The sequence below is a fragment of the Miniopterus schreibersii genome, assembly GCF_964146895.1.
Source record: "Miniopterus schreibersii genome assembly, chromosome: 1".
Lineage (NCBI taxonomy): Eukaryota > Metazoa > Chordata > Mammalia > Chiroptera > Miniopteridae > Miniopterus > Miniopterus schreibersii.
In genome coordinates this window covers 137,353,870-137,375,330 of record NC_138101.1, presented here as the reverse complement: position 1 = coordinate 137,375,330, position 21,461 = coordinate 137,353,870, and the positions used below count along the sequence as shown (strand labels likewise).

Genomic DNA, 21,461 nt, shown 5'->3' with positions numbered 1-21,461 from the left:
GTGTGGCTTGTTCTTGCTGAACCCCATCTTTTTTTCACTCTTTACCATCCAGTAGATACACTGGTCTTCCACTCCTCCTACATCATCTCCCACGTCCAGTTAATCACCACGTCTTATCTTTCCTAATTTCTCAAGATATTTCAAATTCATTCCCTTATCTTCCTCTCCAGTGCCATTACCTTATAGCTCATGCCATTGTCACTTAGTAACTAGTTTATTGCAACAACCACCTAATTTGCTTCTCCGCCTTGGTCTAGCCTCCTTCACACTGCACCTGCAGTGATCTTTCAGAGATGCAAATTTGGTTACATCATGTCCTGCATAACTTCCTTTAATGGTGCTCCATTGCTCTGAAGACAAAGTCCAAACCTCTTGACAAGGGGATTCGAGACTTCTCAGTCTAACACCTACTTTTCCTCAGCCTCACTTCTCAGCTTCCTCTGCTGGCTTCCCCATCCCCCTCCTGCCCCCACGCTCTCTCCTCTACTCCCGCCCCGTCCTCTACCCCTGCCACATTCAGCTCTGTACCCTCCTTTACTTGCATTCTCACTCACCTCTGGACGTTTCAAATCATACTTTGGAAATTGTCCATTTGCTTCCCCCACACTCCACGAGACCACACAGCTTTGAAGGGCAGAGGTTTTGCTTTATCTTTACACAAAATAAGAACTTCAAAAATGTTAGTTATATAAATGAGCATTTAAGTGAGTTATTGATGTTTTGATTTTACAGTGCTGTGTGGGATAAGATCTGACATTTATGAGTACTTATTATGTACCAGATTTCTATTTTAAGCTCTTTAAACATAAAAATGTAGTTCATTCTGAGAAGTGGGTACTCTTACATCTTTATTTTACACATCAGGAAACTAAGGTACAGAGAGACTAAGTTACCTGCCTAACATCATTCAGCTAATTAGTAGTTGAACAGAGACAGGACCTCAGGTTGTAGTAGACTGTAGCGTTCACTCTTAACCAATATGTTCTATATTGCTTTTAATTCAAAGCCACTGATGCTGTTACAGGGTGAATTATTGAGGCATGTTTGGGTAAGAAACAGATTGATTAACAGAGAAGTGGGAGGTGACCCATGATATTAGAGAAGAGGGGTCTGTTAAACAGTAAGCAGGAAACTTGGGGAATGGACACAATTAGGCAGGTGAGTGCTCAGTGCAGTTTGTCTGTAACCGCAGCCACGTATTCTTGGATGGTCTTTTGGGACACAGAGTCAGTTCACGAAGACTTGAGTTGAGGAGTTGAGCACTTACTGTTCTATGTATTGGGGATATCAAAAGTAAAATAAGACACATTTTTCAATACCCACAATCTAGTGAATCAGACTATACCACATGAACTGTATAAGTCAAAACAGACTGTGGTTAACAGTGTAATAGAAGAATGTCAATCCCCCTTCTTGTAATTAACTCACCTCTGCATTTCCTTGAAGACTTGACTAGTACAGTACCGAGCACTTATTGTGGGATGCTAGGTAGAAAAATGCTAAATTAATCTAGTAATAGGAGTATCAGATTCCCCCTATCTTGGATCTAATAAGTCCCAGAAAAATACTTTTATTGCAGTGAGGAAGACGTTACATAGGTTTATGGAACTTGAAGGGTCCGTAGGCCTCCTTCCCACTATTTTTTATATAGGGGGGCTAAATGAATACCTAGTGCCTGGCTTACCCATGGCCCTGGCTTTTCAAGGTTTTCTGTAGGACATTTGGAAATGTAGTGCTTCTCTAGGCTAAGGACAGGGCTGGGGAGAGTGATGAGGAGCTGTTTCAGAACAGATGTCAACAGAGCCCTTCTCTCCGTGCTAAGAATCATCAAACACTGTCCCATGCCTGCCAGGCAGAGTGACTGAGGCACAGGCCCTGGAGTACAGAGACAATGAGCTGGCCTCCTGGGGGACTCGCACACTGCAAACAAATTAGCTTTGCTGGACCAGTGGCCTTTGCTCATTCTTGGGGAATGTGGAGAGGAGATCTCAGGTGGGTGTGGAGTTTAATTAAGGATGGCAGCTGGAGTAGCAGGTCAGATGGCTCTGTGGTCTGCACTCCATACATGTCAAAAGCTGCTAGTGGCATTTTGTTTTTCTCCAGATATCCCTGTTGCCCTGTTCCTTCCCTTGCCACTGCCCACATGCTGTTTTGCATGCCATTGAAGTGATGTGACCTCATCCCCTAGCACAGAGAGCCCAGGCAGGGAGCACACTCTAGAGATAGAAAAACTAACCTGTAAGGAAACTATATAAGCCAATGGCAGATACAGTGTTCCCACATATGATACTTCTTCCCCCAGCTCACTGTCCTGTTTAAGTGTATCCTTTTATGCCACTAATTAAATCATGAGCACCTTGGGACTTTAAATATCTGGAAGGAAAAGAAAAATACGACTGGTGCATGAATGTTGAGATCACTCAGCCAAAGAGCGCCCTGTACAGTACCAACCATCGCTGCAGACATTCCTGAAGAGGAAATCTCCAAATCACATGCTCTGGGGAAGTGGAAGAGAAGGAGACTCTCAAACCAGGCTTTTTGGCTTCCTATTCTGGTGACAGATGCAGGTAGACTAAGAAGTGGTGGGAAAGACCTCTGTCAGATCTTCTGAGATGGCATCATATTGTGGAGACTGAGCTGGATGACATATGTTTATGGCATAAGGTCTTTAGAGAAATGCTTTATCATATTATCACATGCTGCTTGTAGTGATGCTTTATGAGTTCTAAAAGCACTCCTGGACGTGAAGCTCTGTCCTGCATGACCAGCTGTCTGCTCCCTCAAGTCCCATACAAATGAGTTAATTACCTGTAACAAGAACAGACTTTGAAAACAAAGCAAGAAATGTGGGAAATAAAGGCTGTTGTCTGCTCATGTTACAGCTTCTCCTTGGTTACATCCCTTTCATAAAGAGAAATGGCCAATTTCCCGTCATACTAAAGTTCTAGGACGACTGGGTTTTTAGAGTTTCTAACTGTCGAGACCCTGAAAAGTTATTCAAGTAGAAAAGTACTTAAAATGTAAGGCCCCCGTGGGCCAGTAGCCTTTGGGGTAGGATTGCCCATTCTTGGCTTAGGAGGTCTTAAAACTTTCATAAAGAGGAATACTAAGCAGGTCCAGCAGTGAGACATTATTTTATTTTCGAGGGCATTGAGGTTAGGGTGGCGGATGAAGAATGTACAAACACTTGGAAATTAAAGGGAACTTCAAGATGGCCAGTTCCATTATCCGTATTTTAAAAATGAAAATGTTGACGTCAGAGAGGCTACCTGTGCCTTAGCAGCAGGCTTGCTTTAACTTTTAAATTGGAGCTCCATGGAAGCAGCGCTACCTGGCTCAGTGTTAGACACAGCTGCTGGTGACTTCTGCTCATTTCTCATTCCTGTTGTTCTCATGGTGTCGGTGCTCTGCCAACATCACATAGGAAACAAAGGCTTGGTCTGCAAGATGATTATAAGCCGTATTCCCAAAGGAAGTGTGTGAAACTGGATTGTAAACTGAAGAACAATGATCTTGTTTCATGTGTTTTTCGGTTTTTCAATTTATCTTTATTGTTGGAAGTATTACAAATATCCCCTATTTTCCCCCTTGACCCCCTCTACCTGGCTCTCACCCCCTCCCCAGGCCTTCACTATTATCTATCCGTGGGCTATGCATATAAGTTCTTTGGTTCCTCTCTCAATACCAACCACACTGTCTTTTACATAAATGTCATACTTAAGGAGGTGCTGATTGAAAATATTCTAGCTGTGAAATATCTTTGTAATATTTTCATCAGTGGTAGGAGCAGCATAGAGTTAAGTGTAGGGACTTTGGAGACAGACTGCCTGTATTTGAACCCCCAGCCAAGTATAAGGCATTACCTTGGGCAGATGACCTCACTTCTCTGTGCCTTAGTTTCCTTGGCTGGAACTGGAGCATCAATCTTCCCTACCTCATAGGGAGGTCATGAGGATTAAGTGAGGTAATATATGCAAAGCACTTAGTGCCTGGCAGAGAAAGTACTCAATGAGCATTAGCTATTACTAGTCAGTATGCAAAGAAGGCTCTCTTTAACTGTTATTGATAAATGTTCCAGAACAGATGTGAATATCATGACATTATCTGAGCACAAAATAATTGAGAATGATTGCTGTAGAGGTCATAAATTCTTATAATTCTCGACATTTCTTTGTCCAGAAATATATTTTTATAGCTCTTAATCCCCTCTATTGCCTCTTTTTACACTGTGGTATCAAGGTTTCTTAAATAAGTAAATGGATTTCCTAATCTGGTCACCATTGTCTAGAGCCATATTCTAATCTGTTCATTGACCTCTTACAAATTATTGGTGATGAGATCCCAGTGGCTTTCTTCCTTTGGTCCCACCCAGACATCAGTGTACATCAGCCTCTGTCTTTCCTGTCCCTTTATCACTAAGGCTGTGTATGTGTCCTTCCCCTATGTGTGCCTCCAGGCCTCAGTCAAATTGCTCCTGACATCTTGGTCACTGTTCCCTTGCGACTTGGGGATTTTATTTTTCTCATCCTGTAGAATCCAGCATGAACCCATCTTAACTTCAATAAGAGAAAGACACCTTTTATATTCCTACTCAGCCATCCATCCAACTGTCACTTTGATTCATAGGCTCTTTGTCCTTGAGATGTTATTGCATGACTGACCCTTAACTGATACGAATAGGTTTCCTCATTCTGGCTTTATTTCCACAGTATGTTCCTCCAGATCTCTGCGTCTGCAATTTTGTGCTGGAGCAGTCCCTCTCGGTCAGAGCCCTGCAGGAAATGCTTGCCAACACAGGTGAAAACGGCGGAGAAGGGGTGAGTACCAGAATTATGTCCTAGGTGGGGATTGGGACACACCACAGACCAAGAGTACACACTTCATTTTGTTCCTTGAGCTTTGAACTGGAAGGCCTTAGGGTCCTTGAGGTGATCCATATGGAAACAGTAAATCTTTCCCCCTAAGTTTAATTCCTCTTATTTAGCAACCCTAATCTTCCTTTGTTGGATTAACCAACTTCCACCAGAAAGTAGAAGAGACCAACAGAGGTGCTGCCTGAGCGGGGCATCGGATATTGAACCAACTCCCCTTCCCTACTCCATACCCACCAGGGAATGTGGAGCGGCTGAGAGGGCCTTGAGATGGAGAGTGCCTATCAAGCATGTCCTTCTTTCTTGGGAAAGTCTCCTCAGCCATCTGTGACTGCCCTAGTGGAGCACAGCCATGTTACAGCGGTTTGGAAAAGAGTTTTTGGAGAATTCAGAGTCTTTGACATGTTCCCAGAATTCCACAGTTTTGCTCACGATGAGCAAACACAGGCTGTCTTGAGTTTCTCTTGCTTAAGTCAGTGAAATGGTCCCTAAGGATTAAACTCAGGAATGATGTGCCATGTCTCCCATGTCAGAAGGTCTTTGGCTGGAGACTTCAGAATAATTTTTGACCCTTTCTTTCCTTAATGACCAACAACTATTTATATCCATTTACCATCAATTACTTTAACTCTATGGCCTGAATATCTTAATGCAAACACCTCTTTCCATCCCCCTTAAATACTGCATTATGTGACTACCTTCTGTCTTCTGGATTCCTGCTTCAATTCCTCCTGTACTTAATCCCTCGCCATGACCACCACCAATTTTTAAAAAATATTTCTTTATTGATTTCAGAGAGAGGAAGGGAGAGGGAGAGAGAGACATAGAAGCATCAATGGTGAGAGAGTCATTGATCGGCTGCCTCCTGCACGCCCCCTACTGGGGATGGAGCCCGCAACCCGGGCATGTGCCCTGACTGGGAATCGAACTGCAATCTCCTGGATCCTAGGTTGATGCTCAACTACTGAGCCAGGCCGGCCGGGCTCACCACCATTTTTTTTTCACTCCACTGTTCATAGTATTTTCTCTAAATTGCAGGTCTAATCATTATACTTACCTGCTTTAAAATCCTTTGTCATTCATTACCTTGAGAAAAATTTCCAAATTCCTTAACTAGACATAAAGCCCTTCAGGATTTGGCGAGCTCTGCTCATCTGTCCCACCCGTCTCTCACCACATCCCCCCAGGCACTTGGTGTTCCAACCACATTGAACTCCTTTTGCTTCCTCAAGCATGACAGTTCTCTTTTGCCTGTGATCATGTGTGTCAACAAGTCCCTCCAGTTAGAACAATTTTTTACTCCTCTCTTCCCATAGGGCATCTCTACTTCCCCTTCAAGGAGCCAGTTTAGATACTAGATTTACTGAGAAGCTTTGCTGACCTTGCAAGTCTGAGATGGGTGCCCTTGCTTGAGCAAAATCAGTAAATAGTTCTTCTCATTCTGTACTATAATTGCAAATCTAATTTTCTGCATCCTGTACTGGAGAGTAAACTGCATATAGGTAAGAATGATTTGTTGTACTTAGCATGGATTATTCTTACTTGACTCTAATGAGCTCCTACATAATAAAGTAGTATCTCACTTATGACAGAAGAGACCATGACGGGAGGCTCAAGAGAACTAATATTGACATTTAGGTCATCTTCTAGCTCTTAATGTGCTCTCACACAAGTCTTCTAATCTCTTGAGGCCAGTGTGTTCTCATCTATAAAATTAGAATATTTAACTGGTTTTCTAGGGTCCTTAACACTAATTTTTGTGATTCCTCACTGTTCTGGTTTAGAATAAAATACTTTCGTCAGCCACCTGAAAATAGCTTTGTTTTCTCCCTTAGAGCATTAACACTGCTGGTTTTTTGTTCTTTTGATGTTTTCCGAAGTCTGTGTTCACTTCCCCCTTGCACTGACCTCAGTACCCAGTCTTTCCTCCATAGGCACACACCCTCAGACATTTCCAGTTTAGTGGAACAAATTTATTTTTCATCACTCACTGTTTTTCCAAGACTAATACTCATTTACAGATGTCTTTGGTGAGGGCGACCTGGTTGACTTGGAATATCACCACTTTCACTGCCAACCAAGACAGCTAGACCCTGCCTACTTATGGCCCTAGAATAGAAAGTGGGAGAAAGAAGCTTTATTAACTAGAGAATTGTCTCTTGGGCATTCTGTTGTGTTCAAAAACTGCATTTCAGAGGACTACGTTTTCTTTATCATTTAGCTTGAGTGGTTCAGGGAGTCCTGTAGATGACAAAGTAAATTCAGAAGTTCTGGTTATAATCCTTGCTCCTCTTTGTTGCCAAGAACCTAAATAATAGCTTTCACTTCATTTGTCTTATAAATAGATAAATAACAATTTATTTTCCAAATAGAAGGTGAAGACCAGCTTAATAAAATTGAATACTTAGCTTTGGAACATATGAATCAGACCTCCCTTAATTACTAGCCATGTTATAGAAGTAGTTTACTCAATATGGCTATATATTGCAGGGGCCATCTTTAATATATAATATGTAAAAAACAATACATTAAATCTTATTGGGACATTTATTCTGTTTGAAGACTCAAGTCCAAAATAAACGATCCATGACAATTTTATTATTAAATATTTATTGGATAACAATAATCACCATGTTGGGTCAGACTGAAATTTACCATGCGTCTTATTGCCTTTGTGTGCTATTTTACAAGTAAAACCAAAACAAAAAACAAAAGACCTAACAGTTATTTTTCACCTTGACACTATTATTATTACTGTTATTATTATTTTATTAACTAGAGATCTCAGAGCTAAAAGGAAGGGACTTGAAAAGAGAGCTGGGGTAAGATGGGACAGGATACTCTTTTTAAGTTATTAAGATTTTATTATTCATTGGTGGCTCCACTGATTAGTTACCTAACAGCAGTTTCAGTAACTCTAACCCTCCTAGAACCCTCTCACAATTCCATCCGGGCTTTCTTTCTTTATTATGAGAAATAATATTTGTATATAACCTCCTGAGTCGGATTGTTTCCTTTTCTGAAGTGATTGCTGCGCACTTTTACTATTAGAAATTAATTTGATTTTAGATGATAATATTCAACAGGGAAGAAAAAGAAAAAGAGGGAAAAGAAAGAAGGAAATGACTTAACATGACAGACTGTAATCATTCTCTGGGGAGCCCGGGGTGTTTGAATGGGATGACGCCTCCTTTGCATGCCTGTCCTCTCTGTTTGGAAATAGGTATCTACTGCATTTAAATAGATACTATGTTCACTAGTGATCATGACAGCCACCAAATGGGGTGCTTTGAGGAGTGCGATTTTTCCTTCCAGCTATAAATTGGTCCTTGCGTGGTGTGTCTGTGCACTGCTGTACAGCAACAGGCCATCTTTAAAAATGACTTCAGTGGTTTATTTATTCACGTGATGAGTGTACAGAAGTCCTTTTGCAAGGACTTACAATTCTGCAGGAATTCCTCTCGCTGCTAAGATGCCCAGCTCCACTTAACAACAAGAGTTTATTATTGAAATGTCCTTAGCTACAGCCAATAGCACCAGGGACCCAGCTTTATGTTGAAAAGAAGAAACAACAGTGAGGACCTGGGGGCAGAGAACATTTGGTGCCCCTCAGGATCCACCCTAGTTAATCTCGTCCTTGGGTCTCTTTACCTCTGATTAAATTTGATCTGCTTTTATTCTGGGGAAAATTGCCAACAGATAGATACTTGGCACTGTGGCCAATTAAATGTCTGGAGTTTGAAGTACAATCCCTGCTTGTAATTATTAAAGTATTTTCACATTTGCGATGGATTGGACTCACAGTACGTGAAATACCCAGCCTCCTTCAGCAGGATGTGGGGCCAGAGGACATGTCACCATCTCCTCCTGAGTCCTCAATCCCCATCATCCTATAGAAGTGACTTTGAATGTGGAGCAAACAGCATTTGTAGTAAGAAAAGGTCCTTCTTCAGAGTCAGGCAGATGTCTTTTCAGTCCAGCCTCTACTGGACCAGGTGACGTCTGGGGCAAATTATTTCTCCTTTCTGTGCCTTACTTTCCACATCTTTCAAATGCAGCCTACCTCATAGGATTAGGTGAGAATTAAATAAGTACCTACAAGAGCCTGGAGGGGAGGGGGAATGAATATTGGCTCCTCTTTTCTTTGGTCCATTCCACCTGTCACAGATCCTTCAGACATATTCACATTCAAAGGAAGAGGAGTTCTGTGCCTTATGACCAGGTGCGTGTTACATCTCGGGCTGTGTAACTACAAATGGGTTTTGACATGAATGGGCTTAATGCTTCTAAGAAAGACCTCGGTTAACAAAGTTACCTGCTGCACACCTTCTGATAGGGCTCTAATTTTCTCTAAAAGTTGACTTCATCATTGGCAGACTTTTACCATTAAAAAAAAAAAGACATGAAATATTCCTATAAAAATAATTACAATAAATGTTATGGCTGCCACGTTTATGTTACACTTTATATGACACATAGGAGCACATAATATCTTGAACACATAAGATAATGCTTGACTTTAAATGCTAAAATATCTAGAATGTTGATACGCCTTGATTGGGAAGTGTGACCTAGAAAGATGCTATTTCTGCAAGTATCTTTCTCACAGATATACTCACTGACAGGTGGTTCTTTAATTCCCTGAATTATTTCTGTGACAGTCCCATTAACCCAAAAAGGGAGCTGTAGGCTCTTTCATTTGCCCCCGTCTTTACAGTGGGAATGCTACACACAGTACGGTTGCTAGAGAAAGGCACATATATGATATGATGCATTTGTCGTGCCCAAGGACGAGGTGTCCATGCCTTCCGAGAAGCTAGGAGGTTGTCTCCCGGCATCATGTGACCTTTTAAACACCCTGTAACCTTACATGGTGCTGTATTCATGTAAAGGTCCTGAAAGGACATGTCATGAGCTACTTTGCAGCTGAGTTCAGGACATTCACCCATCTTATCAAGTCACAGATAATGCAGTCACAAAAATGTGAGAACATCGTTAAAAAAATAACATTGTAAAGCTGCATCTGCCCTGACATTGTTATATAATTAACAAGTCAAAATAGATGCTGAGGAGGAGAATTTGAGGCCCTGTCTCAAGTCTGAACTCCAGCTGTGTCTGCACTTAGAGATCTTGTGGTCAACTCTTCCAGAATGAAGAGGGCTGATAGGACCCTGCCTCTTTATTCCTGGGGCCCTGAGCTCCACCTCTTCTGTATTATAGAAGAGAGGGGATACCCTCATTATCCAGATTTAGCCTCTTAATCTGGGGTTTTGCCTTCCCTCCATATTGTCAGGATAGAGCCACAATGAGAATTTGTTTTAGTATGTGTGTGGGGAGCAAAGAAGACTGATGGAGGAACTGTGTACATAATTCTAAATAAACCTCATGCCCATTGACATTTTTTTTAAAGACTACATTTTTTAAAAGAGGGAAGTCATTGAATGAGTCAAATCTAACAGCAGGCATCAATCGTACCTTTAGAATAGGACATAAAATTTCCTTTGGAGAGAAAGTATAGTCACTTCTTCAAGTATCATGATGTAAACCCCAGGACCTGCTCATACCCCAGGGTAACCAGGATGTACCAAAATAGACCCATTAAGGTGTTCAGATCTGAACTTCTTGTGCCCTAGTGGGTAAAAAGCCCCTGCATCAAGCTCTCCAAGTATCTTCTTGGTGTCCCCAATCAGGACTCAGCTCGCCCCCCCCCCCCCGTGCCAGCACCCAGCAGGTTGTTTGTTCAACCTGAGGTTATTACCCCTGCCTACTGCCCAGCCTGAGGGAGCTGTATACCATGGTGTTAAATTCTCAACTTGCTTGACCTGACCCTATTTTTCTTTTGAAAGGGAAAAAAAAGTGTTCCGATTTTGGATGCTTCTATTTCTTTTTAATCTATGGCTGGGCATCCACACCTGCTACAAAACTAATACTTCGCATTTATAATATAACAACCAAATCTACCTGGTGTAATTGCTCTTACATGTAAAAGCTTAGGGGGTTTATGTGTCAAAAACTACTCATTAAAATTTGCTCTGGGTTCGAGTTCACCTTTCAGATTTGCTCATGGGAGTCAGTCTGTTCTGGTGACAAGGCTTGGGGTCAGGAGGTTTGGGTTTAATTCTCACTGTCACCTGTGGGCAGCGCTCTTCCCTCCTCTGGGCTTTGGTTTCGCCATCTCTAAATGACTACATCACTTAGATGCAGAAGTACTTTCTTCTTCCGTGAAGGTTGCAATGCACCAAGTCAAAAATGGAAAAGTGTCACCACCCCTCTTCCTCTGAGTGCCCCACTGATTAGCTGTGGAAATGCTAGCCTATGTGTAGGAGCCATTATTCCTGAGACCCTGGCTCCCATCATTCCAGGTAGAATGAATCAATGGGTTTATTTCCTTTCTGCCTTGGTGTAGACAGAGAGAATGGACAGCAACCCTAAAGCACTAAGCAATGACTATATAATTTTAAATTTTTTTGAGACATGAATCTCCTGCACATTTTTGTTTGGAAGAATATGGGATGCATCCTGTAGTGTTGACAGAATTTCTTTCTTCAAAGAGCCAGAAATTTTAATTTTAATTTTTCAGAAATTAAATAATAATGAGAAGCCTCCAGACTAAGGCTTTTAATGTCTTTTTTTATAGACCAAATTGTCATTAAACATATGTCTCTTCTCTTCCCCCCTTTCCCTCCTTATAGCTGTTTCTCCTGTTACAATATGACTTTAGGATTTTATGCTGATATAATGGATTTTAATGTGTCTCTGTAAGCTGATACTTATGAAAACGTACGCAAATGACTCATTTTATTGTTGGACTGACCTTTTGATAACATGATATCTAATTAATATCTAACATGCCACCTGAAAGACCCTACTTTGTGGTAAGAAAGCCCCTCTTCAGTATAAGAAAACTCCCATTGTTTACAGTATTTCTAAGAAAAAGAAATCCCAAATCACCTGATATAGGTACTGACCATTTCCTTTGGGTGGATTTTCTTGCATAAATATAATTATGAAAAAGTGCTACAGACAAATTTAGACTACAGCATATTGCTGGCTTGCTAGTTTCTTGATGACATCAGCACTGTACCGGGAAAGGAAAGGAAAAACAAACTTTTGCATCTAATGCTACTGCTAGCTTCTAGCTAAAATAAAATACTCACCAGGTAGGAAATCCACCCCCTTTATTCTCACTGGGTTTTTTCTCTGTGGTATCAGTGGATTCCACAGATTACTTAAAAGCTTCCAGCAAGACCTGCACCCACTGATACACCCACTGACTGTTTGTCTTTGATCTCGCTAGCTCAGTGACCTCTCGGAATGGGTATGTTCTTCTTTCCTCTAACATACATGTACTTTGCATGGACAACTGGCTTCAGCGGTATTTGTAATGAGCTGGGCCTATCACTTGTGAGCGTGGAGGGCAATTTCCATTCTCTGTGCCTCTGCAATTTAAGAAAACACCACACACTTCGATCTTGTGGAATTAGAGGTGGCTGCACACTTAGAAATTTGTTGCCAAGAAGCTCATGTTAAACTGCTGCTCCGCAATTAGGAGAATGGCTTGCCTGTGGATTCATTTTTTTTCCTTCAAGACATTGAAAATTGTTTTGAAAAATCTCTCTTTTTTCCTCTATGTCTAGATGGCCCACGGCCATAGGTTCCGACTTGGGAAGCTAAGTGTGCAGCCTTGCCTAATCCAAGCCACTCAGCGCTTCACACCTTTCCCAGAGCTATTATGCATCTCCAGCCCTGCTCTTCCATGAGGCTGGAATTCATAATAAAAATGGAAAAAGCTAGTTCGATATTCTCTTTCTCACGCGACAGACAGCCCCAGAGTGAGCCAGCAAAAGAATTAAATGTTCATTTCAACAGTTGAGAATAACCATTAAGTTTAACTAGCTTTTTACATTTCTTCATATCCTGAGTAGAAGCATTTCCAAGGGAAAGAACCCACAGAATTAATTTTTCAAGCTCCAGACTCTATCAAATATCCCTCCCCCTTTCTGAAGGTAGTGCTTCAGCTTTAGTGGAATTGCCTTTTCATTGGTGAAATCGTTTTCATTCTGGAGTCAGTGCCTCATATTCAAAATCAATATGCCCGTGTGCTCCTAGTGTTGTTTGGCCAGTGTGATAACATAGAGCTTTGCTAGTGTTGCCCAAGCCCTGGAGTTCTTTCCATTCTCGCTGCAGACATTCCAGTGCTGTCGGGACAGTCATGCCATGGCATCCTCAATGCAGACAGCTTGAGCTTCTTCCCATGGCTGGGCTGAAGGTGGCCTCTTGTGTTTTTGTGTTTGTGTGTGTGTTTTGTTTTTACATTTTAATCTTTTAAAAATGTAAACACTTTTATTAAAGTTTCTTAGAGCAGTGAGAAGGGATTGGGGTGTCTAAGCTTCCTCCAGCATATACTAAGTAGGTAAATAGTTCTATTCTTGGGGTAGGGATGTTTTGATGAGAGATTGTGCTGAAATGTTTTATTTCAATTTTATTAAAAAAAAAATAACTGTATTTGGGGGCAGAGTCAGAGATGGGCTGTAAAAGTGGATCTCAGCTGCATTTTTAAGATCATGTTTTAATCCTAAATTGTAAGATATTTGAATTGGGGGGATGTATTTTGTTTTAAGAGACCTGCTTACCTTTTACAAATGAAGCCCATCTGGAATTCAAGAAATTCTAGGACAAGAGAAACCTTTCAGTTTATTTGTTAGACTTGTCCTTTGATCGTGTGATTTACGTTTAATAGCTATCAGAGTTCGTTACATATTTGTAAGGAATATTGAATGAACTAGAAAAAGCTCCAGCTGATTTCCATCTCATGAAGTTTAATAGCAGCTCTTATTGGGTGTTCTGGGGAAGTAAAATTAAGTCGGTGCCAAAGAAGCCCTGATCTCGGCTGGCATTTTAATCCTTACAGGAGTAAAAACTGCGGCCAGCACCCCAGCCCTACAGTAACTTGTCTAGCTTTAGAGCGGAAGGGAACTGAAATGACCAAGTGGCACCAGTGGAAAGAGAGAAAGAGTAAGGACGAGAATGGTAGCGGGGTGCTGGGTGAAAAGGCCCCTGCTCTGCGGACGGCTGGACACCTACCTGAGAGGAGCCGCAGGAAGCGGAGGGCAGGTTTCTCTTCTTACCTGGCGTCTGCTGTGGCTGATTTTGTTTTTCCAATTACAGTTGGCATTCCATATAACAGCGATTTTCAACCTTTCTCATCGCATGGCACACATAAATTAATTACTAAAATTCTGCAGCACACCAAAAAATATATTTTTTTCAAATCTGACCCCAAAAATAGGTATAATTTTGATTCATTCACACTGAACGGCTATTGTTGTGTTGGCTGTTGTCATTTTTTTTATTTCACAATCTAAGGGAAAAGAGGTGAGTGCCCTTGACTAAATAGTCAGGTATTGCAGGGTTTAAACATTCTTGTGGCACACCGGGTGAAAATCACTGCCGTGTAATATTAGTTTCAAGTGCACAGCATAGTGGTTAGACATATAATTTACAAGATGACCTCCCCCCAATGAGTCTAGCACCCCCGACTCTTAGGCTGGCACTGAGGTGGGCGAGGGGAAGGTGCTGAGCCTTGATCCTCAGTCCTGAGATGCTGCTCTGGTCGGAGGGAGGGAAGTGCTGGGCTGGTGGGAGCTGGGCACCTGGCCTGGGCACTGCCACTCTCCGGGCCTTGTTCTGCTCCTCTGCAAAATGTGGGCTCTAGATTACATTAGAAGTTCCTGAACATCTTTGGACACTGTCCCTGGACCAGTGTCTGTCCTTGAGGAAGGACTAGAAAGTCATCAGGGAAATGAGGAAAATAAAAACAATGGAGGAGTTGTTTCATTGAGCTAACTTTCTAAATGGGGAGGTCTGCCTTTTTATTTTCTGTGATTATGTCTTTTTTGGTAGTATAGTATAATGGTCTTAAAGTTGGGGTTTTTTGTTGTTGTTTGTGTTTTGGAAATTACAGTGAGAGTGCTATGCGTTCTTTTTCTCATGCCCTTTTTGGGCAAAATGTAAAATTGGCAACTATGTTGATGATCAGTTTTGCTCGTGTTGTTGAAATTGCACCAGGTCTTGAACTTGTTACAGTGAGACCTATCCTTGTGTTCAGCTTGTGGACTCCTCATTCTAAGTCGTTTACCCAAACACTAGACACATGGTTTGGCTTTAAAGCTGTTGCTTTACAAATTTTTTTAAAATGAAAGTCATACACTCTTTGGTGCCCTGGTTGATTGTAATTATTTACATCTTTCTTGGTGGTGGGCGGGAGAGGCGCTCTCAGACGATAGGCACCTGTTGTGCCTCCTGTTCTTGTTATGGAAGGAGCGTGAGCCACGTCAGTAAGAATCACCTGCTGCCATCTCATAAACCATGCAAAGCTGGGTTCCCCGCCCCCATCTCTCTGCTGCTTATAGGCCTTTATGGTGGAGGGCGGTGGGCAGGAGAGTCCGGATGTTGTTCTAAAGAAGGCGTTAAGGGCTGTTCCAGTGTCAGTGCAGCCACCACCACGCAGTGTCTGCTGAAGAACAGTCTAGAAATTTGTTTGAGAAGGTGCTTCCCCTACTAACTCCCCCATCCCTGTTCTCCGGGTAGGAGTGGAGCTAGGGATAGAAACTCACACTAAAATACCTGAAAATACCTGTTTTCATGTCTTTGGTGAGATATTAGAAAGGTAAGTTGAATGCATTACTTTTTTAAGAAAATTGTATGTATGTCTTTCAAATAGTTATTTTCTAAAGTTTATAACTTGGTATTCAACAATTTCAGAATTACTGCTGGGGTGCAGAAGTCTCCAGATTTTATCTTAATAGTGGGTACAGTGGTAATTACTGAGGCACCTTCAGTCAGTCAAGCAGAGAGAGCTATGGTGCTGATTCTCTAAAACTTAATGCAGAGCTTTGCACTTGCAGTTCAGGACACAGAGATGAGAGAAAACTAGCTACTTTGCCCAAAACTCAGTAGAGCTGTCTCCCCCTGATTCAACCCTGGCAGCTCTACCCTGTGTCCTGCCCTCCTGGGCATTTTCTGATGTCAGCTTGGTAAAGAACTGTTTGTGAACCCTGATCCAATTTTAGGTTCACACAAATCTGGGGACTAAAAATAAATGTAATAAAACATCTCAAATTCATATTCTTTCTCTCAGCCTTTAGATGGGTTCTAAACATGTTTCTACGCCTGTTTAATCTAGAGATTCCAATAATGGGGGAAATGAAGGGTGAATATTTAAAAAGATGCTGCCGTTTTGTGGTGATATCAACTCCCTGTTCTATTTCTGCAGCCCACTCAGGGCCACCTCACCTGGGGACCAGTCTAAGCAGTAGACAGTTCTCTGACCCCAGTCGACCCTGGTCGCCAGGAGAATGGGTAACTGCTGTTTCCCTGTTCATTGTTCCTTCAGGGAAGCTACTGGGATGTGCAGGGCAACAGGCACACGCCTCCATGAATTATTAGCTACACTGATTTCAGTGGAAGTCGGTGGGTGAGCAGTAGGACTGCAGCTCTCCCCGGCTCTCTCGAGAACGCAGTCTCAAGTTACCCTGCGTATGTGGAATTCCAGTTCCTTGTCTCAAAACCTACCTTTTCCCATGGCACAAATCCCTTTGCAGCTCTTTACTGTGTCTGTCCCCCAGGTGGAGCTACCTCGGTCATGATTGCTTCACCTCTAACACTATTTACTTTATTGGCAATCTTTGATTAGATTGAGCTGTTTCCCAAGGCAACCAGGAGGGACGAGTTAACGTGCTGATTCCTGGTGCTAATAGGTCCAACTGATTTTTTGTTTCGCTTGACTTTTCTGTGCTGGCAGAAATGCAAAATGCTCCTCAGCTCTGCCACCCCTTCCCCTATCTGTCTGTTCGTCCATAAGGACTCATTGACAGTGCAGTCTTTAAAAACACACATTAAATTCATTTTAATCTTATGAATAAACCTTGGCATTTTTCTCTCTTGTGAATAACAAATATCATTCAACATTCCCCGACATTTACACTTACATAAAAGGAACCTGTGTCCCTTTAAGGTAACAGCTTTCCTTTGGTCAACAGCTATATTGCACCGTGCTGTTCTTTCTTTATTTAAAAGCACGTGTGGAGTGCCTATTGTATGTCATTTCCATCCCCTGGTTTCATGAACAGTCTCCTAGTGTGTTAAGGAAGATCTTCCTTGATTGTTTGTGCTGCATAAACAGCTATAGGTGCATATCGATTACAGTGGAAAGTTACCAGGAATTTTTATATCTGCCCTGGGCCAAGTCTGCCTGTCCTTCTGACTCTCCAACAAACTGTGGACCCTCTCAGATAACATGTTTGCTTCTTCAGGTTTATGAAAATCATTGACAGTCAACAGCAGCATCTCCCAGTGTAAAGATCAGAGATCAGCTACAGTGTGTGTTTTCCAGCTTTATTGAGATGAAATTGACACACAGCACTATACAAGTTTCAGGTATACAGCATAATGACTTGACTTACATATATTGTGAAGTGATTCCTGCAGCAGGTTTAGTTATGTTCACCACCTCATAGAGTTACAAAACATTTTTTTCCTTGTGATGAGAACTTTTAGGATTTACTCTCTTAGCAACTTTCTAATATATCATACAGCAGTGTGAACTGTAGTCATGTTGTACATTACATCTTATAACTGGAAGTTTGTACCTTTTAACTACCTTCACCTGATTCCTCCCTGTCCCACCCCTCCCTTGGTAACCACAAATATGCTCTCTTTTTCTGTGAGTTTGGGTTTTATTTAGATTCCACGTATAAGTGATATCATACGGTATTCGTCTTTGACTTATTTTACTTAGCATAATGTCCTCAAGGTACATTAATCTTGTTGTAAGTGGCAGGATTTCCTTCCTTTCTTTTTTTATGGCTGAAGAGTATTCAATTGTATAGATATACCACATTTTGTTTACCTGTTCATCTGTTGACAGGCAGACTGTTTCCATGTCTTGGCTATTGTAAATAATGCTGCAATGAACATGGGGATGCCAATTTACATGTCCATCAACAGTGTACAAGGCTTCCGTCTTCTCCACATCCTCACCATTATTTGTTATCTCTCATCTTTTTTATAGTAGCCATTCTAACTGGCCTGAGGTGAAATCTGATTGTGGTTTTGATTTGCATTTCCCTAATGATTACCTATGTTGAGCATCTTTTCATGTGCTTCTTGGCCATTTGTTTGTCTTCTTTGGAAAAAATGTTTATTCGGGTTCTTTGCCCATTTTTAAAATTATTACTTGGGTTTCTTTTCCTATTGAGTTCTTTATATATTTTGTATATTTAACCCCTTATCATATATGTGATTTCTAAATATTTTTTCCCATTCTGCAGGTAGCCTTTTTATTTTGTTGACTGTCTCTTTTGCTGTGCAGAAACTTCTACATTTCATGTAGTCCCACTTGTTTATTTTTTATTTGGTTGCTTTTGCTTAGGTGTCATATCCAAAAAATTATTGTGAGAAGGAACTCTTTCCCCATGTCCTTCTAAGAGTTTTATGACTTCAGTCAGGTCTTATGTTCAAGTCCTTAATTCATTTTGAGTTAATTTTTGTGAGTGGTATAAGATAAGAGTCTAGTTTCATTCTTTTACATGTGAATATTCAATTTTTCCAGCACCATTTATTGAAGAGACTACCTTTTCTCCACTTGGGTATTCTTGGCTCTCTTGTCAAATATTAGTTGACTATATATGCCTGGGTTTATTTCTGGGCTCACAATTCTGTTCCATTGATCGATGTGTCTGTTTTTATGCCAATACCATACTGTTTGGTTTACTATAGCTTTATAATATAGTTTGAAGTCAGGAAATGTGATGCTTCCCCCTCAAGATTGCTTTAACTATCTGGGGTCTTTTGTAGTTCCATACAAATTTTAGGAGTGGGTTTTCTACGTCTGTAAAAACTGCTTTTGGAATCTTGATAGGGATTGCATTGAATTTGTAGATTGCTTTGAGTAGTATAGACATTTTAACAATATTCTTCCAATTTCTGGACACAGGATATCTATCTATTTATTTGTGTCATTCAGTTTCTTTTATCAATGTCCTGTAATTTTCAGTGTAAAGATCTTTCATGTACTTGGTTAAATTTATTCCTAAGTATTTTATTGTTTTTGATGCTATTGTAAATGAGATCATTTTATTTAGTTAGTTTTTAGAGAATTTGTTATTTCAATACCAAGTTGTCACATATATTAATGATAACTAGCAATTCCACTGGGAAATGACTTTTTTTCACCCATTGAAAGAGGCAAATATCAGCACAACTGAGATTTAGTTTTGTTTACTTTTTGGTTATTTTTTTTTTCAAATTGTAAACCATACTTAGTATTTCTGAGCCTCTCTCCTCCTCCTTCATAAACAGCAGGTGCTAATTTTAATGTGCCTTCTTCCCCTTGCCCATAAAGCTTGCTCTGGTTTCTTGCAGCTCAAGGGAAGTTGAGTTTTACTGTCATTCCAGTAGGTTAGCCTCCTGATGCCAGCGTGATGAATTTACTTCCTGCACAATAGGGAGACAATAGATCAGATGGTGCTTGTTCTATCCAGGTCCCAGTTGCCATTCACAGATCAGCAGAGGAGACATTTAAAAAAACAACAACAAAAAAAACCCACCACTTTTATTTTTCTCTTTGACAGAAGAGCTAATTGGTTGCAGGAATGCTTAGACCTAAGTGAGGCCTCTGAACAGTAGGTTTTTGAAAGCAGCTATGTGAATAGTACCCCCCAAGTGTTAGGTGATTCAAAACAACTCTAAAAGACACTAACGTTACAGACAGAAAGAAAAGTAGAATGTTGTAAGTAAGGATGCAGAACGCTGAAGTGGACCGATAACAGCTGGAGACACAAACCAGAGTGAGCACAGAAGTTTAGAAGCCGCTGATTGGGAGAGGCGTGACCAAGTAGTAAGAGAAGAAAAGTAAAAGTCCCTTCCCCCTAACCTGCTCTGTTTTTTGCCATCAACTCCATCTCTTCCCAGGCCCTACAGAGTCCAGACTGATGAGAAGGGAAGTCCAGATTGCGGCTGAGGCAGCTCAGAAGGTCTAGCTGACCTCGGACACCGTAAAGATGGGTGGATCTAGGGATGACTGTGGTGGGCCTGGAATTCTTCCTCTATGGACTTTGAATTGCCTAGAGCCCTTACCACACAGATTTCACAGAAGAAAGCTGTCTTTCCACATGTCATATCTATGGCAACAGAGCTGAGAGAGAGAGAGGATTGAACATTAGTCTTAGAGCTACCAAGGACAAGGGGAAGCAGTCATGTTTGCTCTTTGCTTCAGTGGGGTTCTGGAAAAATGCTTAAGGGGAAAATCAGGCTCTGGTCCAGGACAGATGTTCTGAGAACAAAGAAATACTTGCTGACTGTAAGCATCATACCAGTTACTTGGATGAAGGGTCCAGTGTGGCTGGGGAAGTCCTAGAGGGGCCGCTCTCAAGCCTGGCTGTGCATCTGAATTGCCTGGGAGCCCAGGCCCCACCACAGACCTACTAAATGAGAATCTTAGGGAAATGGCCCAGCCTTTGGGCTGTAGTTTGTTTTTTCTTGCTTTGTTTTCATTTTTAAAGCTGCACCAGTGATTCTGATGAATAGCGGGACTGAGAACCACTCCTCTAGAATCAATCCAAGAGAGGTTCAGAAGAATCATGTCATTACCCAATGAGCAGCATATGGCCCATGGACAGGTAGGAAGTATTAGGAGTAACTTTTCTCCTGTCCTCTGAGAATCAGCTTCTCTACCCAAAGCCCCTTCATATTCTTCAAGGAAAGAGCAGAGATGCATTTGTTTGTTTTTCTTGGAAAGATAAACTTGGCCCTGAGCTTACCATGTGGATGAGAGAACAGGACAAATTACTCATTATCCAGCAAGATCCTAACTGGGAACAGTGCACAGGGGGTTAGAGGACTCAAAGAAAGAGAAGTTGTGTTGACAAAGGGCATTCAGGGGAGGCTAAGGAGTGCGGGGGGGGGGGGGTCAAACAGAAAGATAACCAAGTTCCTCATCTTCCTTACAGCCCACATGGGTAGACTTGTTTGTACATAGTAGGACTTAACAGTGATTTTATGATTAAAAAAAAAAAAAGCATTCCTATTTTATCATTCTCAGAATGAACTGAGGTTTTTCCCTAGAGAGATAATAGATTAGAGACAGTGTTTGAATTTTCAGGTCAAGGTACTCTGAGCTTTCAGATGTTAAACACTTTGTAGGAAATATTAATTATATTTTTTAGGTTGGTGGAAGGAAATGATTAGGCAGAGTTCTTAGCCTTGACTCCATGTGGCCGCTGGTCCACCACTTCATCAGAGGCCTGATGAGTATGGGTGGTTCAAATAAAAATCGGAGCAGTGACTGGAAAACAAGTCTGGCTGACAGGGTCATTTTATGTAGAGAATGAACTTGGCAATGTCAGTTTCTTAGAAATCTGGGTGAAAGGGAGGAAATTAATTCAGAGAAGAAAATCACTGTTTTACCTCTTTCCAAAGTATACTTGTCATCAAGGTAAATGTCAAATATTTTCTGACAAATATCTCCTGCCAATTTCCTATTTTCAAAGACACCACAGTAGGAAACGTGTTAGAGCTGCCATCCTGGAT

General features: G+C 41.3%; 1 protein-coding gene across 1 annotated transcript in view; it reads left to right on the top strand.

Moving 5' to 3' along the window:
- Nucleotides 1-21,461, top strand: part of RYR3 (ryanodine receptor 3) — a 472,179-nt gene that overhangs the window by 168,690 nt on the left and 282,028 nt on the right. Inside the window, exon 3 of the mRNA XM_081119125.1 lies at nt 4,710-4,817. Coding sequence (XP_080975251.1) covers nt 4,710-4,817 — 108 coding nt within the window. The remainder of the gene's footprint in view (nt 1-4,709; nt 4,818-21,461) is intronic.